At 44.4% G+C, this 16,062-nt stretch overlaps 1 protein-coding gene across 1 annotated transcript in view; it reads left to right on the plus strand.

The window, feature by feature from the left end:
* Positions 1-3,508: 3,508 nt before the first annotated feature.
* The window catches only part of LOC123443755 (chromatin modification-related protein EAF1 B-like), a 35,510-nt gene continuing 22,956 nt past the window's right edge, over positions 3,509-16,062 (plus strand). Inside the window, exons 1-17 of the mRNA XM_045120277.1 lie at positions 3,509-3,803; positions 4,468-4,694; positions 4,774-4,828; positions 4,898-4,995; positions 5,082-6,531; positions 6,607-6,726; positions 6,846-7,106; positions 7,341-7,526; positions 7,707-7,787; positions 8,237-8,297; positions 8,371-8,936; positions 9,520-9,577; positions 9,703-9,896; positions 13,652-13,705; positions 13,777-13,857; positions 14,094-14,231; positions 14,505-14,621. Coding sequence (XP_044976212.1) covers positions 4,558-4,694; positions 4,774-4,828; positions 4,898-4,995; positions 5,082-6,531; positions 6,607-6,726; positions 6,846-7,106; positions 7,341-7,526; positions 7,707-7,787; positions 8,237-8,297; positions 8,371-8,936; positions 9,520-9,577; positions 9,703-9,896; positions 13,652-13,705; positions 13,777-13,857; positions 14,094-14,231; positions 14,505-14,621 — 3,657 coding nt within the window. The 5' untranslated portion in view covers positions 3,509-3,803; positions 4,468-4,557. The remainder of the gene's footprint in view (positions 3,804-4,467; positions 4,695-4,773; positions 4,829-4,897; positions 4,996-5,081; positions 6,532-6,606; positions 6,727-6,845; positions 7,107-7,340; positions 7,527-7,706; positions 7,788-8,236; positions 8,298-8,370; positions 8,937-9,519; positions 9,578-9,702; positions 9,897-13,651; positions 13,706-13,776; positions 13,858-14,093; positions 14,232-14,504; positions 14,622-16,062) is intronic.

Consider the following 16,062-nt stretch of genomic DNA (forward strand, 5'->3'; position numbering starts at 1 on the left):
CTTCGCGGAATGGTTCTTGCTATTCCTTCTTGGTGGAAGGCAAAGGAGTAGGCTCGATGAGCCTACCCCGGGGTTATTCCCCCGACACGGATGCTTCTCCGAACAAAGATCGTCCGGGAAGGCTGGCTAGAGGGCAGAGAGGATACTTCACACTATGATAAGGGTAACGAGTGGAAATCCTTGTGGAAACTGCAAGTTCCATCTAAGCTTGAAGTTTTCCTTTGACATTTGGCAAAAAAATCTATACCTTTTGGAGCATTGCTACATCGTTGAAATATGGCAATAACTTCGTCATGTAATATCTACCGAGCTCATGACACGTGGAGACATGCGATGTTGGATTGCCCGATGTCACGTAGTACGTGGGTGTTGTCTACGAAATCCATTCTTGACCAGCTAAGCATTAATCAGCAGGAGTGTGTGAAGAGTTGGATTTTTTCTATAGGTAAAACATTACCAAGAGATGAATTTGTCATGTTTGTCGTAACATTGTGGGCCATGTGGGGCGCTTGCCGCAAGGCTATTCACGAAGACGAATACAAGAGTCCTCATGCAATCCACGGTTTGGTAAGTTCCTATCTAGGGGAGCTGCATATTTTGACACATATGAACAAAGGCCAAGGAGCAGTGCCACTACGACGAGAGGGTTGGATTGCTCCACGAGAACTGCAAATGAAAATCAATGTAGATGCAACGGTGGGAAGATTCAGAAGGTATGGTGTTGTTTGTGCGGTTTGTAGAAATATATAATGTTTTTCCTTAGGCGCCTCGCCTCACGTCTTCAGAAACATTGGAGATCCATCTACACTTGAAGCTATGGCGATCAAGGAAGGTCTGGCCTTATCTCAAGATTTGAACATGGAAAGGATTCATCTAGCGTCAGATTACCAAGGGGTGGTCGAAGAGATCCACTAGGGGAGTGGTTCCATCTATGGAGCGATCATTCACGAAATTAGGTTCAATTCTAGTATTTTTATTTTGTGTTATGTAGTCCATGAGTTTAGAAGCTCAAATGTTGAGGCTCACAATCTAGCGAAGCATGCACTAATGTTAGGGCCTGGCCTCCATGTTTGGTTAGGCCACCCCGGTGGTTTCCTTTCGTCTCTGTAAACGTTGTAAAGGTTGAACAAAGCTTTGCGAGATTGTCTAAAAAAGTAGACATCACTCTCTAAGTGTAACTCGGTGAGTCCGAAATATATGGTATCGGTGGGACCGAGTTGGACTTTAGGATTTTGGACAGATAGGAGTGCGAGGGTGTTGTTGAGGGGTTTTGGAGCAATATCTCTAAGCACTTGAGCAAATGACTCATGATCAAAATTTCATCCCCTTTCAATAGTATTGACTTTCCTATGTGCTCAATATGATCTTGGATCACTAAATAAAAAATGTATAATCTTTCTACCAATGTTTCTCCTTTGCATTTGAGGGGTTCACATCTCCATCCTATAGCCATATATACCTACATTGAGCTTCACGTGAAATATTCTTAGAGATGCATTAGTTAATGCTATATATGTTGTTATTAATTATCAAAACCACCTGGGGATTAGATGCACTTTCGCCATTGATATGGCATACCAAGTTGCTGATCGCACAACACCCCCCCCATATCCCCCAAATCACTAAACATAAAGCGTGCTACTCTTCTCATTGTACACGCCCATCCCACAATATCGCACTAGCAACCGCCTCATCCGATCACATGTTACCAGCAGGATTTCGTTGAGCAATCGGGATGCTCGTGTGCTCACCCTCCTGTTTCCGTCCTTGTTGAGTTCTCCTCCTGTCTTATTGGTCGTGGCCACACGCCATGGATGGTGAATGCTAGGTGGCTAATCCCTCAAGCATCCCACGCAGGTTCGCGGAGCCTATGTTTCAGATCAGACTCGATTTGGTTGAGATAATAGAGTCCTAAATTTTAATTTTTGGATATAGAAAATGGGAACAACTCTATATGTTATCGTCCAAAAGTCAAGGTGGGCAGCCCTTCAATCCCGAAGTATCGCACTCAGAACCGCCTCGCCCGATCACATGTCACCAACATAATTTCGTTGAGCGATCTGAACGCGTACATTCGCCCTTCCGTTGTTGTCCTCGTTCAGTTCTCCTCTTGTCTTACTGGCCATGGCAAGACATCATGGATGGTGAATGCTAGTTGGCTAATTCCCTCAAGCATCCCCACGTAAGTGCACAGAGCCTAATTTTTTCAGATCGTATTCGATTTGCTTCAGATAATAGAGTTTAGAATTTGAATTTTGGATGTAGAAAATGGAAACAACTATGCATCTTCTGATCCAAAAATCAAGGTGGGCAGTCCTTCGGTCACGCTAACAATCATACATACGCAGATATGCTACTTGTCTTCAAATTTCTGGTATATAAAATGGTCACATTGTTAAATAATAAGCCGAGCATTAGCCATTGTACTTCGGCCTGATTGATAAATAACAAATTGTTTTATGCTTTACAGTCAAAAAATTCCAAACTTCACCTTGATCGCAAGAACTATTTTCGGAGATAGCTACTTGGTCATCTAAGATTTTGATATAGTTGCTCATTCAAATTACAAGGTGCAGTCATGTTTTTTTTAGGATAATAAATGATAAGCTTATAACTCATTCATGTATTGTTTGAATTATAACTTTTATGTTGCTTTTAGGTAGAACATGGGTTAGTTTATTACTTGTATCATCTTTACTCTGTTAGGATTAATTTCTGATATTTTTTAAAATATTACACCAAATTGCTAAATGAGAGCATGTTTTAGTTATATGGCATTTTCCAAATTTAGGGTCATATTTCGCCTTTCTTTCCTGGCCTCCAAATTCCTCGAGACGACCCTCGTACTTATAGGGATAGGATGTATGCATGTGCATTTATAAGAGTGAATGTGTATGCGTACGTATGAGCGTCTGTGGTTCTGTGTTGAAAACAACAATTACTGATTATATATTAAAAAGAGAGAAAAACAAAGAGCGAGACGCAAGTTGCAAGTTTACAACTCACCCTCGGCTATTTCGGTTATTTAGCTTCGGGTAGTTTGATTTATGAACAATTCAGGTACTTAAAAATAGGAATCAAAACTTTTTCTATCAAAAAAAATCCCAACCCAAATTACCCAAAATTTTGATTCGGGTAATTCGAGTACCAAAACCCCGAAAGATCGGGAACACACATCAACTTTTGGTATGAATAATTTTGATATACACGTATTTCGGATAGTATGTGTATTTTAGCAAGTATGACTAACATGAGAGTCTAATAATATGATGAATAATTTGGATAGCTTAAATAATTCAGATAGTACGAGTATTTTGAATTTTTTAAATAAAACCCGAATCCTAACTCCAAAACCTAATAGACAAGAAATAAGAACCAAACCGAGTTACCTGTACCGGATTATGTGAATGGTTCGGGTTCAGGTAACGGGTCAGGGTACCCAAATGGCCAGGTGACTTGCAACCCAACGAGCCCGATCGCGCGAAGGCCAGCCCAATCCCGCGCGGCCGCGCCGATCGGGTCAGACCGCACCAGTTCGCCCGCTCCCGCACGCACTGAGGCAGCCCTTTCTCCCTCCTTCCTCCTGGCCTTGCCTGCATACGACGTACCACCCCCACCGCCCCGCGTGCAACCCACCGCTCCCTGATCTCCGGCGACGCCACTGCCTCCGGCAACCAAATACCGTAATACAGCTCCTCGGTGGCCTCCCCCGGAGACCCTCCTACCGCCAGGACCCACCACCTGTCTCCTCCAGGCTCATCCATTGCAAACCCTAACCCTAGCTCCCGGCGCGGGCTGTGTAGGTGCGTCCCCTGCTACATCGAATGCCCACCCCAGTTACACTTCTGCCTTGCGCCGTCTCCTAGGGTCGCAATTGAGGTGTCGAGTAGGCACCGTGCTGTGTGGGGGACAACGTGTGGCGACATGTTCGAGTGACGCTACTGTGCTGTTGCTCATGAATTGCGCTTCATTTGTGTTAGGCGTGGAGGAATGCCCGTGCTAGTCTTCTTTTTGTCTTCGACAGTGTGCATGCAGTCGTCGTTAGGATGGGTGGGCTTGAATTGCGCCGTGGTTTGAGATGTTGGCACGGTGTGTCCCTTGAAGTGCGTGAGATGACGTGGACTATAGATGAAAAATGTGATATTTGTTTTGCCCGGTTATGCAAGGCATACACTGTGTATGAAAGATACTGATTAGGAGCTCCACATGATCTGTTGTTATGTAAGCTTTGTTCGAATATGCAAAAAGTTGTCATGTTGTTGCATGTGCTTGTTTGATTGGGCAGAGGACAACACATGTCATATTTGGTTGGGCAATTATTTTGGTTATAAAAACTCTTATTTTGATTTCTAATAGTAGGGATTCCTTTTGTTTTAGGCTTACATGGTCTGTTATTTGTTTGCAGCTTCTGCTTATTATTGTTGTCTTTAGCTGTCATGTTGTTTATGGCGGTCTATCGGTTTACAGGTTAGGTTTTTATGGCGTCTTGTGAATTTGTGAGGAGGGCATGCTCATTTGATGGCTCGGAGTCTGAGTAAAATGCGCTTGTAGTAATGTATGGGCAAAGCCTGCTTCTGTGGTCAAGTGGATACTGAGCCGTGCTCTATGGGAGGAATTGTTGAATGTGGTGTGAGCACTGACACAAAAACTTCCCCTCGTCGTGTGGCCATAGAGAAAGCTCAGGAGGAGCTGAGGTACATCTACGAACATGTTATTCTTCATTAGTTTACGTTTTTGATGGATACCTGATACCTTTCTGTACACAACCTTCAGGCAGGAATATGATGTCCGTGAAGAACGGAGGAGGGAGCTTGAGTTTTTAGTTAAGGTATGTGCAAACTACATCACATGTGCTGTACATTTTCATTTTCCCCTGGTTTATTCACCTATCATGCAGGGAGGCAATCCCTTGGATTTCAAACTTGGACATGTAGTGTCGCTGAGTGTACAGTCCACTTCTGTCACAGATCAGATAGCCGAACAAAATGTGATAAGGTGATAATTAGTTCCCGGTCTGTCATGTGATAACATTGACATTGTTATTGGTTGATTTAAGCCTTTAGTTCTTTCTTGCACTGCAGTGAAGCAAAAGGTAGTTTCACATTTGCTGCATCACCTCATGGAGATTCGTTTGATAGTAGTGGCAGACCAGGAAGTTCATGTCGTGAAGCCAACACAGCTGATAATCTTATGCTTTTAGATGGAGATACCAACAAGATAGGTGGGGAGAAACTTGTGAAACGCGGCACTAAAAGAAGTAACACACCTCAACCTGAGACGCCTTTGTGCAATGATGGCCAGAATAACTCAAAAGAAGCTGAAGATTCTGGTTTGTTCCGCCTTGGGGCAAAGAGCCAAGCGTATGCTCGACGCAGGTCAAAGTCAAGCAGGGAGAATGTTAATACTGTGCCTGTTAGGTCTCCACCAGTTTCTCCTTTTGCAAAAGTGGCAGTACAAGAAGCAGTAAATGATGATCATGGCGCCTCATCCAGTGTGACTCCAATACTGAGAAATTCAAATGGTAACGATATGTTGAATAATGTGTCAAATAATCAAATGGTAGGGAAGATGGGCAATGTTCAAGCAATTCATGAATGCAAGCAAGAAGAAAAACATGAAATAACAAACAACCAACATGTTACTCTAGCTCCTGAAATCTCACCAAACAGCGTGTCTGATAATTCACAGCATGGTGGAGGTGGCCAGATGCCTAGTGCAGCTGCTTTTGCTGAATCTCCTCATGCTATTACAAATGAAGCTTCTTCAAGGACAACTTCTTTGCCATCTACACACAACGAAATTTTTAGTGAAGCACACGCTCCTGAAAAGGCAGGTAACACCTGCTCTGACAAAAGCATGGTTTATGCTCATGCAGTTGATATGGAAAATGAGGCTTCTGTTCTGCAACCAGCCATAGAAATTGCTAGATCTAATGAAAATGAAGTGGATCTAACTTGTACAGATGCCACCAAGACTACTGATGAGCATTTAGGTAAAAAGGCTAATTTTGTATCAGTGAAGATTGGTGAAAATTCTGATGAAAGCTTGAGTAACACTGTACCTGGTGATAACGACGACAAAAGAGATGACCAACTGGAAGGCTGTAGCAGCCCCACTGCTGTGGTTCACAGTTGTGCTCCTATACATCCAGAAGTCTGCACTGCTGTGAAAGATGAAATTGAAGTTTGTAACGACGTGGCGGACACGCAAAAGGATACAGGACCTCCTGCTACTTCTGACCACAACAAAGTGACTAAGGAGGCAGGTTCTGATTTGGATAGAAATAACAACTGTTCCAGTGCTCTGAGTGGTTCCGATAACTTGACTTCTGTTGATGTGCCTCCTGCTTCGCTCACAGAGGATATGTCTAATCCTGTGCTATCAACTAAATATTCTATATGTAACTTCGACAAAAATGTTACAGAATGTAGCCGAAATGACGCAACAATTACAAAAAAGGAATGTGAAGATCCTACTATGATAAAGAAGGAATATGAAGATTCTATCCTTAGAAGGGCTCGGTTTATAGAGGTACACTTAGGTAACATAATGCTCTCCTTTTATGCCAGTATTCTTGTTACTGAAAAGGAAGTCATTAATTGACAGCTGAATGTTAAGAGAGCTGGTGAACAAGCTCTTTGCAATATTTCTTTGGAGAAGAAGCGGAAAAGTCACTGGGAGTTTGTTCTGGAGGAGATGGCTTGGATGGCAAATGATTTCATGCAGGTACTTCCTCAACTGATCTTATTTTCTTCATTGCACTCATTGACTTGTAAGATTTCTTATGTTGTTGTGTAACATTGTTGTTACATATACATGTAACCTAACTATATTCTATATAATAGGAGCGTCTGTGGAGAAGCACAGCTGCAGCCCAGATGTGCAACTGGATTGCTTCCAGTGGCCGAGCAGCATTTGAAGAAGCTAGTGTTCATAGAAAGCAGAAATCTGCTGCCAGAATTCTGTCCAAGGGCATCGTGAATTTTTGGCGTTCAGCTGAGACTTTACGAGCTACTAGTGGTGAGATTCCTAAAGCGTCACAAATAGAGAAACCAAAGGGGATTGAAGAAATGAAGCTTGCTGGAACCAAGGCAGAAAAAGAACTGGTATTAAAAATCAATAAAACATTAATCTTTTTTTTTTTGGTATGCGTTGGTTCTGATGGGTATTTTATGCACTTGCTAGAGGTGTTTTGGCTTCCCTGTAGCCTCAGAATGAAATAGCTGCAAATGTTGCTTCATGTCATTTTTTCAAGTGCATAAACTTTGTTGTAGACTTATAGGCTTGATATGTTTGCAAGTTGCAACTGCAATGTTGATGTGGTTTATGAATTTGAACAGGGTGACGAATCCTTTGGACAAGAGAAGCCTAGGTGGTCTCAGCACCCTCATATTCAGAGTTACGCTCTTCGGTTTCTGGAGTTCAACTGTAATGTGTCTGAGTGTCTTTCATTAGCTGAAGCACCACCAACTCCAGACAGGCTAAATGATTTTGGCATTTTAAAAGTGCCAGATGAACTTTCAGAAGTAATCTATCTGGCTCTATATGGTTTTGACAATTTCCTTCTTTCTTTACATCTTATTGCATCCCAACTCATTCTATGTGATTTACTTAATAAACCCTGGAACTGTTTTTGTAAGTATGAGAAGAACATGCACAAAGAACTTGTCTAAATATTGGTTAATGATACATTTCCTATCTTTCAGACAAATCTCTTTTATGAGGTAGCCCCTGGTGCAATGCATGCATACAGAGAGTCTGTGGGGTGTATCTCTGTTTATAATAAGGTAAGATGATACTTTTGGTACACCAAAGCAGCAACTATGCTCTTTTTCCATCTTGGGGGAGTTCTAAAATGTTGAACTCAAGTATACAGTGGAACATGCAATTGGGGCTATAACTATTTAATATTTTGTTGATCAAACAAAATCTACTCAGTGTTTTGTCCTGGCAAATATTTCAGTTGCTTCAGTCGTGGAGTGTACAAAATTCTTGCACATCTAAATTTAGTGTTCTGTTGCTTTCAAGAGATTAATTGGTGTTATGGGCTCAATGGACATTTGATATTACCAGTTATCATTTCAATGTTAAATCACTAACAAGAACATTTATGCTATAAATTGAGGAACTACACATATAAGTCTCCGTGTTCACGACTTGCATCATTCTATTTCTATTCCAAGGTTAACTTCTTTTGAATCCATGTATTGTCAAATTAACTATTTCTGTATTACAGAAGTTTGTTAACACTGAACACAAGGAGGATTATGAGCCATCTACATGTGATTATGTTCCAGGTTTATATGCCACTCTTTCTCAATATCTGTATCATGATGCAATCTTCTTATCAACGTTCCATTTTTTGTTTAGATGTACATAGGGAGAATGTATATGAAGATGATGAAGCCGAGGCATACACTTACTTATTGCCTGAAACATATGATGGTGGCTTGACATCGAAATCGAGTCACAAGAAGAAACAACAGCAGAGGATGAATGGCAGAAGGCCGTATGATAATGGTGTTGACCTGCCGTATGATCCATGCTCGGAGAGCAAGCCAGGAAACCAGCCGTTTTTATCAAATGGTAAAAGACCTCCGGATTTCCTTTCCATTCCTACGAAACGCATACGGACAGCTGCTAGACAGCGAGTTGCAAGCCCATTCTCTGTTGGTATTGCCGGAACCTCTCAGTTCACAAGTAAAACAGATGCCTCTAGTGGAGACACAAACTCCTGCCAAGATGATCAAAATTCATTACAAGGCGGGTTTTTTCCAAGGAAGAATGCAGATATTGAATCCACTGTTGACTTTGACAGACAATTAATATATGATGGCAGTGAGGTGTCTACTAAGTCTAAAAAGAAGAAGCCTAAGCACCCTGGGTACAAGGCACCACAGAGTGTGACAGAGTCCTATACCTTGATGGCTGGAAAGGTCAAATTCTCAATGCCAACTCTCTTTATTGTTTTGTGTACTGTGGTTGGTAGAGAAAGTTCGTTCTGCTTATGTTTCAGTCCATTGCCCATGATCCTAGACCTCAGGTTGATTTGATTTCGCTCAATATGAGCAGGTATTATGTTTAGCTGTATGCGATTAAGCAGCCAACATTCTTATGGTCAATCCATTAGGATGTGCTTGGTCAATCTGTTGGTGAAGTCAAACTGAATACCGATACTTCAGCAAGGAATATAACTCTTCCACATAGCCCAGTAGTCATTTTGAAGCGGCTACACATACATGTTCTAGCAACAGACTAGTGAACATTGTGCTAAAATGATGTTTGAAGGCACATAAGTGAACTATATAGCATAACAACATAATTGATTAATTCCAGTCATCCTTTATGAGTTATGGGAGTGTATTCTTGTTTGGGAGCAAGAGAGTGCTGTAGGGTTTAGTGAACCCTACGCAGCACTGCAAGCCTCCAAAGTTCAGTACCACCAAACATTGCTGACTAGAACCTACAGTAAGCATGTAGTTTCTCTAATTTCTGGATACTGTCTCTTTCCTCTATCAGAAGGATTATTTGAAGAAGAGGCAGGAGGCTAATAAGTTTGATTCAAATGGGAATATTGGTAACTTTCTTTGTCTCTTCCTCAGACACCATATTTTTATCGGCATAGAACATGAGAATAATTGGTTCTTATTTGAGAGGACACGAGAATAACTTCTGACATGTTAGATGCTGATCTATTAACAGTGGTAAATGGTCAGCATGCTTCTAAGAAGACTAAACTGTTACATCAAGCACCAGATATTTCATTAGAGGCTCTTACACCAGTCGGCCCACTGGCATCTCCGGCAGCATCACAAATGAGTAACATGGTAAACCCGACGAAGATTATAAAGATCATCACTAATCGGGATCGTGGAAGAAAAAGTAAAGCACTGAAGGTATCCATATATTTTGACATTCTGGTTGTATGTATGTTTTGCACCTTCATCTGCACATAGCCATAGACACTATTATACTGTGCTGCACCTTTTCCTTTACAAATCAAAGCCATTTTTCTTTGCACATGCATTGCTTTTCTCTGCTAGCAATTAAAACTATTTGAGTTTGAATTCATTATTTGCTGAAACCAAATTGATGTTATAGTTTATGTACTTAGAGTGTAGTACTATCAAGTAGATTACTAACAGTTCAGTTCATTCTATGCTTTTATTGGTTTCCTCTTTTGTTTCTGGTGTTTTGGTTTCTCTTGTGTAACTGAATGGACTACCCAATTACCCAGGAAGCTTTTCCTTCTCATTGGTTGCTGAACTGTAGTATGCTCTTCCTTATGTCACAACTAGGGCTGGGAATTAACCGAGTTCAAGAAAAGGCAGCCAGACTTATCATGAGCTTGCGTCGTTTTACAGTCTGGGCTTCTGGCTTGGATAAAATTCTCCAGTATGACTAGAGGGATGAGTGTCAACCTTTTGCGCTGCTTGAATTGGCTCAGTAGTATGTTTAGAATTGTTACCTTTAAATATAGCACCGTAAACGTCAGTAGTTTTTCTTCAAGATTTTGACAGTATGAAGTAATAATGAATAGTATTCACATGATGCATGGGCCATGTTACTAAGGGAAATGGATTTTTTTTAATTAATTCTGTAAACTCCATTGTTTTGAGAAAGTGTGTTTCACTCATATATGAGTGCAGATTGAAGCCATGACTTCATGCTCGCCCACCCTTGCGCTCGACCACCTGAAAGTCATCCAGGTTTCATGGAATGACAGTTAATACACCATAAATTCAATTTGTTGTACAACAAGGGCAAAAAGCTGGGTTAGATTTTTTTCTTTCGAGAAAACGCAGAAGATTTGTGTTTCTTTTCATTGAGAAGGAAGTCAGTTACAAGCGTCCGAGGGCGGACGATCGGGTGATCAGGTTACAGACTCTTAATGCACATCCCATGAAGGGGGCAGAACCACTCTAAGAGCATCTACAGCCGTTCGGACCCCCAGGGGCGTGAAATAGCGCCGCCTGGGGGCGCGCCGGTGAAAAACTTGTCCTGGGGGGCTTGGATTCGCAGTCGCCACCCCAATGGGTGCCCGAAAGCGTTTAAAAAAATGTAAATCGCCCCAAATTTGGCCAAAACCCAGTCAAATTCATACGAAGTTCGTAGATTGATTAAAATTTGTACAAAAACTGGAAAAAAACATAATTAAACATTAAATTTAAACTAAAACTAGCTAAAGTCGCCGTCGCCACAGCATTGGCGCCGCCCCTCGGAATTGTGCCGTCCGCGGGGCTCGACCCCATTGGTGGCGGCAAGCTGGTCGGCGTGACGACGGTCGAAGAACGCCGTCCATAGCGCGTCGCTGTCGGGGCGTACCGCGCGAGATTGCGCGAGTTCTCCGGCAGGCCGGACCTAATGCGCGCAATCTGCACCCGCCGCTCAGCTTCGGTGGGCGGTGGCGGCACCGGGACACCGCCGGCGCTGAGCCTACAAGACCTCGGCACCCGCATGTCTGGCGCCGTCGGGTACTCCGCCTCGTAGAGGAGGCGGGCCTCATCCTCGCGGAGGTGCCGACGGCCGAAGCCATTGGCGGCAGCTCCATCGCCAGGGTAGCGTTCGGCCATTGGGGAGGAGAAGGAGAGAAGGCGAAGAAGGTCGGTGGCGAAGAAGAAGAGGGGAGAGCGTCGACGGAAGAAGTGTGTGGCCACTGGCGGGGTGGTGGGTCGCCTTATATAGCCGTGGGCGGGTCAGCACGCGGAGCGTCGGCGTGTGAACGCGTGGCAGGAGCCGACGGGACGTGCGTCGTCGGGACGTGTGTCGCCGCGCCTTCATTGTGCCATCCGTGAATCAATCGAAGGCTGACCGGTGGCACAACCTTCGCATTGATTCTCGCGGGAAACGAGGCGATGAGGACGACGACCGTGCGGCCAGTCGCTGACTCGGCGGGCCCAACTTTTTTTCGCGCCAAAATGTTTTTTGAGGCGCCCCCGGGCGACCCCCAGCGTGGGTTCGGCCTGGGACCGCCGGGGCCAATTTCGGCCCGAGCCGACGAAAAACGGCCTCTTGGGGGCGCGACTGGGCCGATTTCGCACCGCCGGCGCTAAAAAAGTTGCCCGGGAGGGCCTGTCGGGTGGGGAGGGGGGGCGAGTGGAGATGCTCTAAGACCTGCGGCTCCAGCCTTTGCCTTTGCCTAGAGGCAGGCTTCCTCCTTGATTCTAACCATAAGCGTGTTTAGGGAGGGCGTTGTCGAAGATGCAGCTATTCCTATGCTTCCAGACCATCCATGGTACAAGAAGCGCGGCGGATTGTAGGGCTTTGCCCTGTAGCTGCGGCGTGCTGGCCTTGGCGTGCCGCCACCAGTCCATGAGAGTGGTCTCCTGGCTGGGAATCGTCGTCGGTATGCGTAGCCAGGCCAGCGTCTCGTGCCATGCCTGCCATGTGAAAGGGCAGTGCAGCAGCAAGTGCCAGATCGTTTCTGGCGCCTGATCGCAGAGCAGGCAGCGTGGGTGATGTTGCAGACCGTGGCGAGCCAGAAGATCCGCGATCCAACAGCGGTCGAGGTTGGCCAGCCAATGGAAGAATTTGACCCGAGGTGGTGCCCAAGTCTTTCCAAATTGGCTTCCAGGAGTGGCAGTGCATTGAACCTTGGAATGTGGCCGCGTAGCAGGATTGCGCCGATTAGATGCCATTTGCGGTCGACTTCGAGATCAGCTGGTCAGGGGTGTCGGTGAGCGTTGTGCTCTGCGTGAGGTGCCAAAGCTGCAGGTATTGGCCAATCTCATGGATGCTAAGGACGCCGTGAATGTCACGAGCCCAGGCATTGCCGTGGAGCCCCTCCGCCACCGTTCTGACCTTGCGCCGACGTTTTGGGATGCAACTGTAGAGCGCGGGCATGAGCTCGTCAACAGACCACCCATTGAGCCATCGATCCTCCCAAAATAAGGCGCTCATTCCATTCCCAATGGGCGTGTAGGTAGATGCGGAGAACAGCGCGCGCTCATTGCTGGAGAATTGGAGATCCAGCCCCTACCAAGCGTGTGCTGGGCGCGTCTGGGTCTGTTTGCGAGAACCAGAGCCATCGTAATCTCGCGAGCCCGGCGCGCTCCAAGTCACGGACTCCAAGGCCGCCAAGCTCGTGTGGGCGGCAAACATGACACCAGTTGACATAGCAATGCCCACCCTTGGCCAAAGCGTGCCCGGCCCAGAGGAATCCCCTCTGAATTTTCTCGAGCTGCTGGGTTAGATTATGGCTACTCTGAGACTAAGATATATCAGTTTGGTTGAGGATCATATATTTAGCATATTCATCATTTGGGCTCCCAGTCAGTTGAGATCAAAATTAGCCCAAATTTGATTTCATGCTCAATTAAACTAGAGATGAGCTCCTGAGCTGACCCTTGTCGGATTGTGCCAAAACTTTTTCTTCCTATTTTTTTTTTGTTTCAGCTAAGATTATTGTTTAGCATGCAAGCACAACCATCTCTGGCATTTTGCTCAGCAGCTACTTCCTGAAATATTGATCGCTTGGTCAGATCGCTGCTGTCCACTCCGGATTGAGCCAAAACTTGAGCCGATCTTTAGCCTCATGTTTTTAACAGCCTAACTGTTGTAGTTGAGCTAAGATATTTATTTATTATGCCAACACCTCGGCTCTGGCATTTTGCTCATCAACTACTTTCTGAAATGTTGATCTCTTGTTCAGATGACTGCTGGCCACTCCGGTCCTGGAAGTCCATGGTCAAATTTCGAGGATCAGGTTATTCTATGTTTGAAATTACTTGATCTGGCAACATTTTGCGGAAAACTGCTAACATCTTAAAAAACCAGGCTCTTGTGGTGCTTGTACATGATATGGGTCAAAACTGGGAATTAGTGAGCGATGCACTGAACAGCATTGTCCAACTGAAGGTAATTACTGAGCACCTTGCATGATTCATTTTTTCATAACCCATGTCCTTTCCATTTACTTTTCTAGCGTTTACTTATGATTGAATTGGCATCATTTCTTTTTAGAAATGCTGGATATTACTTTCGTCCTTGTATGTGGATGAAATTTGTTACCATATTCTGGTGGCTTTAAAACATTGGTCATCAGTTTCTTACTTAACGCCTTAATGGTGAACTCTTCAATCCTCACGTTGCAGTGTATATATAGAAGGCCTGATGAGTGTAAGCACCGTCACAAGCTTCTCACGGATAGAAGTTCTGGTGATGGTGCTGACAGCGCAGATGACTCAGGCTCATCTCAACACTATCAATCCACATTACCTGGCATTCCGAAGGTTTGCTCTTGCATTTATGTTATACCTATTAGCTTTTATACGGGAAGAATATTAAGTGCCAGATCATTTATGTTATACAGCTTTTATACGGGAAGAATATTAAATGCCAGATCCTTGATCTAGCGGCTATTGGATTTCTGTAAATCTGCTGCAGCTTTTATTGATTGCTATAAATTTCAAGAATAAGGCCACCTTTTTGTTGTCCAATAATCTGCATGGAGATGCACATTTCTTTAACAATTAACACTATGAATCCCCTCGTGTGAATATCAGGGCAGTGCGAGACAGCTGTTTCAGCGCCTTCAAGGACCGTTTGAGGAAGAGACTCTTAAGACACATTTTGAGAAAATAATATTCCTCGGGCAGAAATTGCATCCATGTCGCAGAAAGGTTAGTATTATCTTCCTCTGAAAACCTCACACTTACTTGATTATGCGTGAGGCGTAGCTGCCATTTTCCTTGCTCGTAGTAGCCATGTTTCCTTCTTGTAATTTTGCCATGTTGTTTTATGCCTTCCTTACTGTCTGTAAGGGCATTCATCTGCTGCTGTTGGATATGCAGATCATGCTGATCCTCATTTTAGGTCTCTGAAGATTGGCTATCCTCTCCCCATTTACGTTTGATGCATCATATTGTTAAAGAAATAGCAACTTGTATTATTAGGAGGCCAAAGCCAACATATATACACATAAGTGAGGATGCCAAAAGGCTACAATGCGAAAGGCCAAAAGACATCACTAATATAACTCTACCCCCCCCCCCCCCTCAAACTCATGGTGGATCCACAACACTGAGTTTGGAGAGGTGAAATCCATGTTGCGCTCTAGTTTGGGCCTTCGTGAAGAAGTCTGCTAGTTGTAACTCAGAAGCCACGTACCGAAGAGGAATAACATGATCCTGCACAGCAGCGCGCACATAAAAAGCATCAACACCAATATGCTTGGTAAGCTCATGGTTCACGGGATCCCGCGCAATACTGATAGCACCTGTACGGTCTGACAAGAGGGTGGTAGGTGTACTAACAGAAACACCAAAATCCTCGAGTAACCATTTTAACCAAGTCACTGCTGCTGTCAGAAGAGCCATAGGTCGCAACTCAGCCTCTGCACTCGAACGGGAAACTGCAGGATGTTTCTTCGTCTTTCAGGCAATGAGAGAACCACCAAGAAAACACAGTAAGAAAGTGAACGGCGATTCGTAGGATCACTAGCCCACGTAGCATCCAAATAGGCCTGGAGTTGCAACGAGCTGGAACGGGGAAAGAAGAGACGGTGAGAGATCGTGCCACGAAGGTATCGTAGAACGCGAAGGTGACTGTAGTGTACCGAAGTGGGAGCAGAAACAAACTGACTCAAGATATGGACAAAATAGGAGATATCCGTACGAGTGACAACGAGATAGACAAGACTCCCAACAAGATGACGATAACGTGTCGGATCAGACAAGAGCTCACCATCAGAAGCGCGAAGCTGAACATTGAGCTCCATAGGAGTCTCAACAGTGCGCTCATCACTAGGAGCCGCGTGAGCAAGAAGATCCTGGATATACTTTTCTTGGGAAATAAAAAAGCCATCAAAGTTGGAGGAAACCTCAATCCCAAGAAAGTAACGAAGAGGATCAAGATCAGGCAGAAGAATTTGCTCACTAAGATGGGCTTTGACAAAGGCAATGTACTTAGAATCGTCGCCAGTGATGATCATGTCATCAACATATAGAAGAAGAGTGCGGCCACGAGCAGATAGGTGGACGAACAACGCTGGATCATGAGTACTGGGAGAAAAACCAGTTGCAGTGATCATAGAGGCAAAACACTCCAACCAAGCGCGGGGGG

This window comes from Hordeum vulgare, chromosome 3H, assembly GCF_904849725.1.
Source record: "Hordeum vulgare subsp. vulgare chromosome 3H, MorexV3_pseudomolecules_assembly, whole genome shotgun sequence".
In the NCBI taxonomy this organism is placed as follows: domain Eukaryota; kingdom Viridiplantae; phylum Streptophyta; class Magnoliopsida; order Poales; family Poaceae; genus Hordeum; species Hordeum vulgare.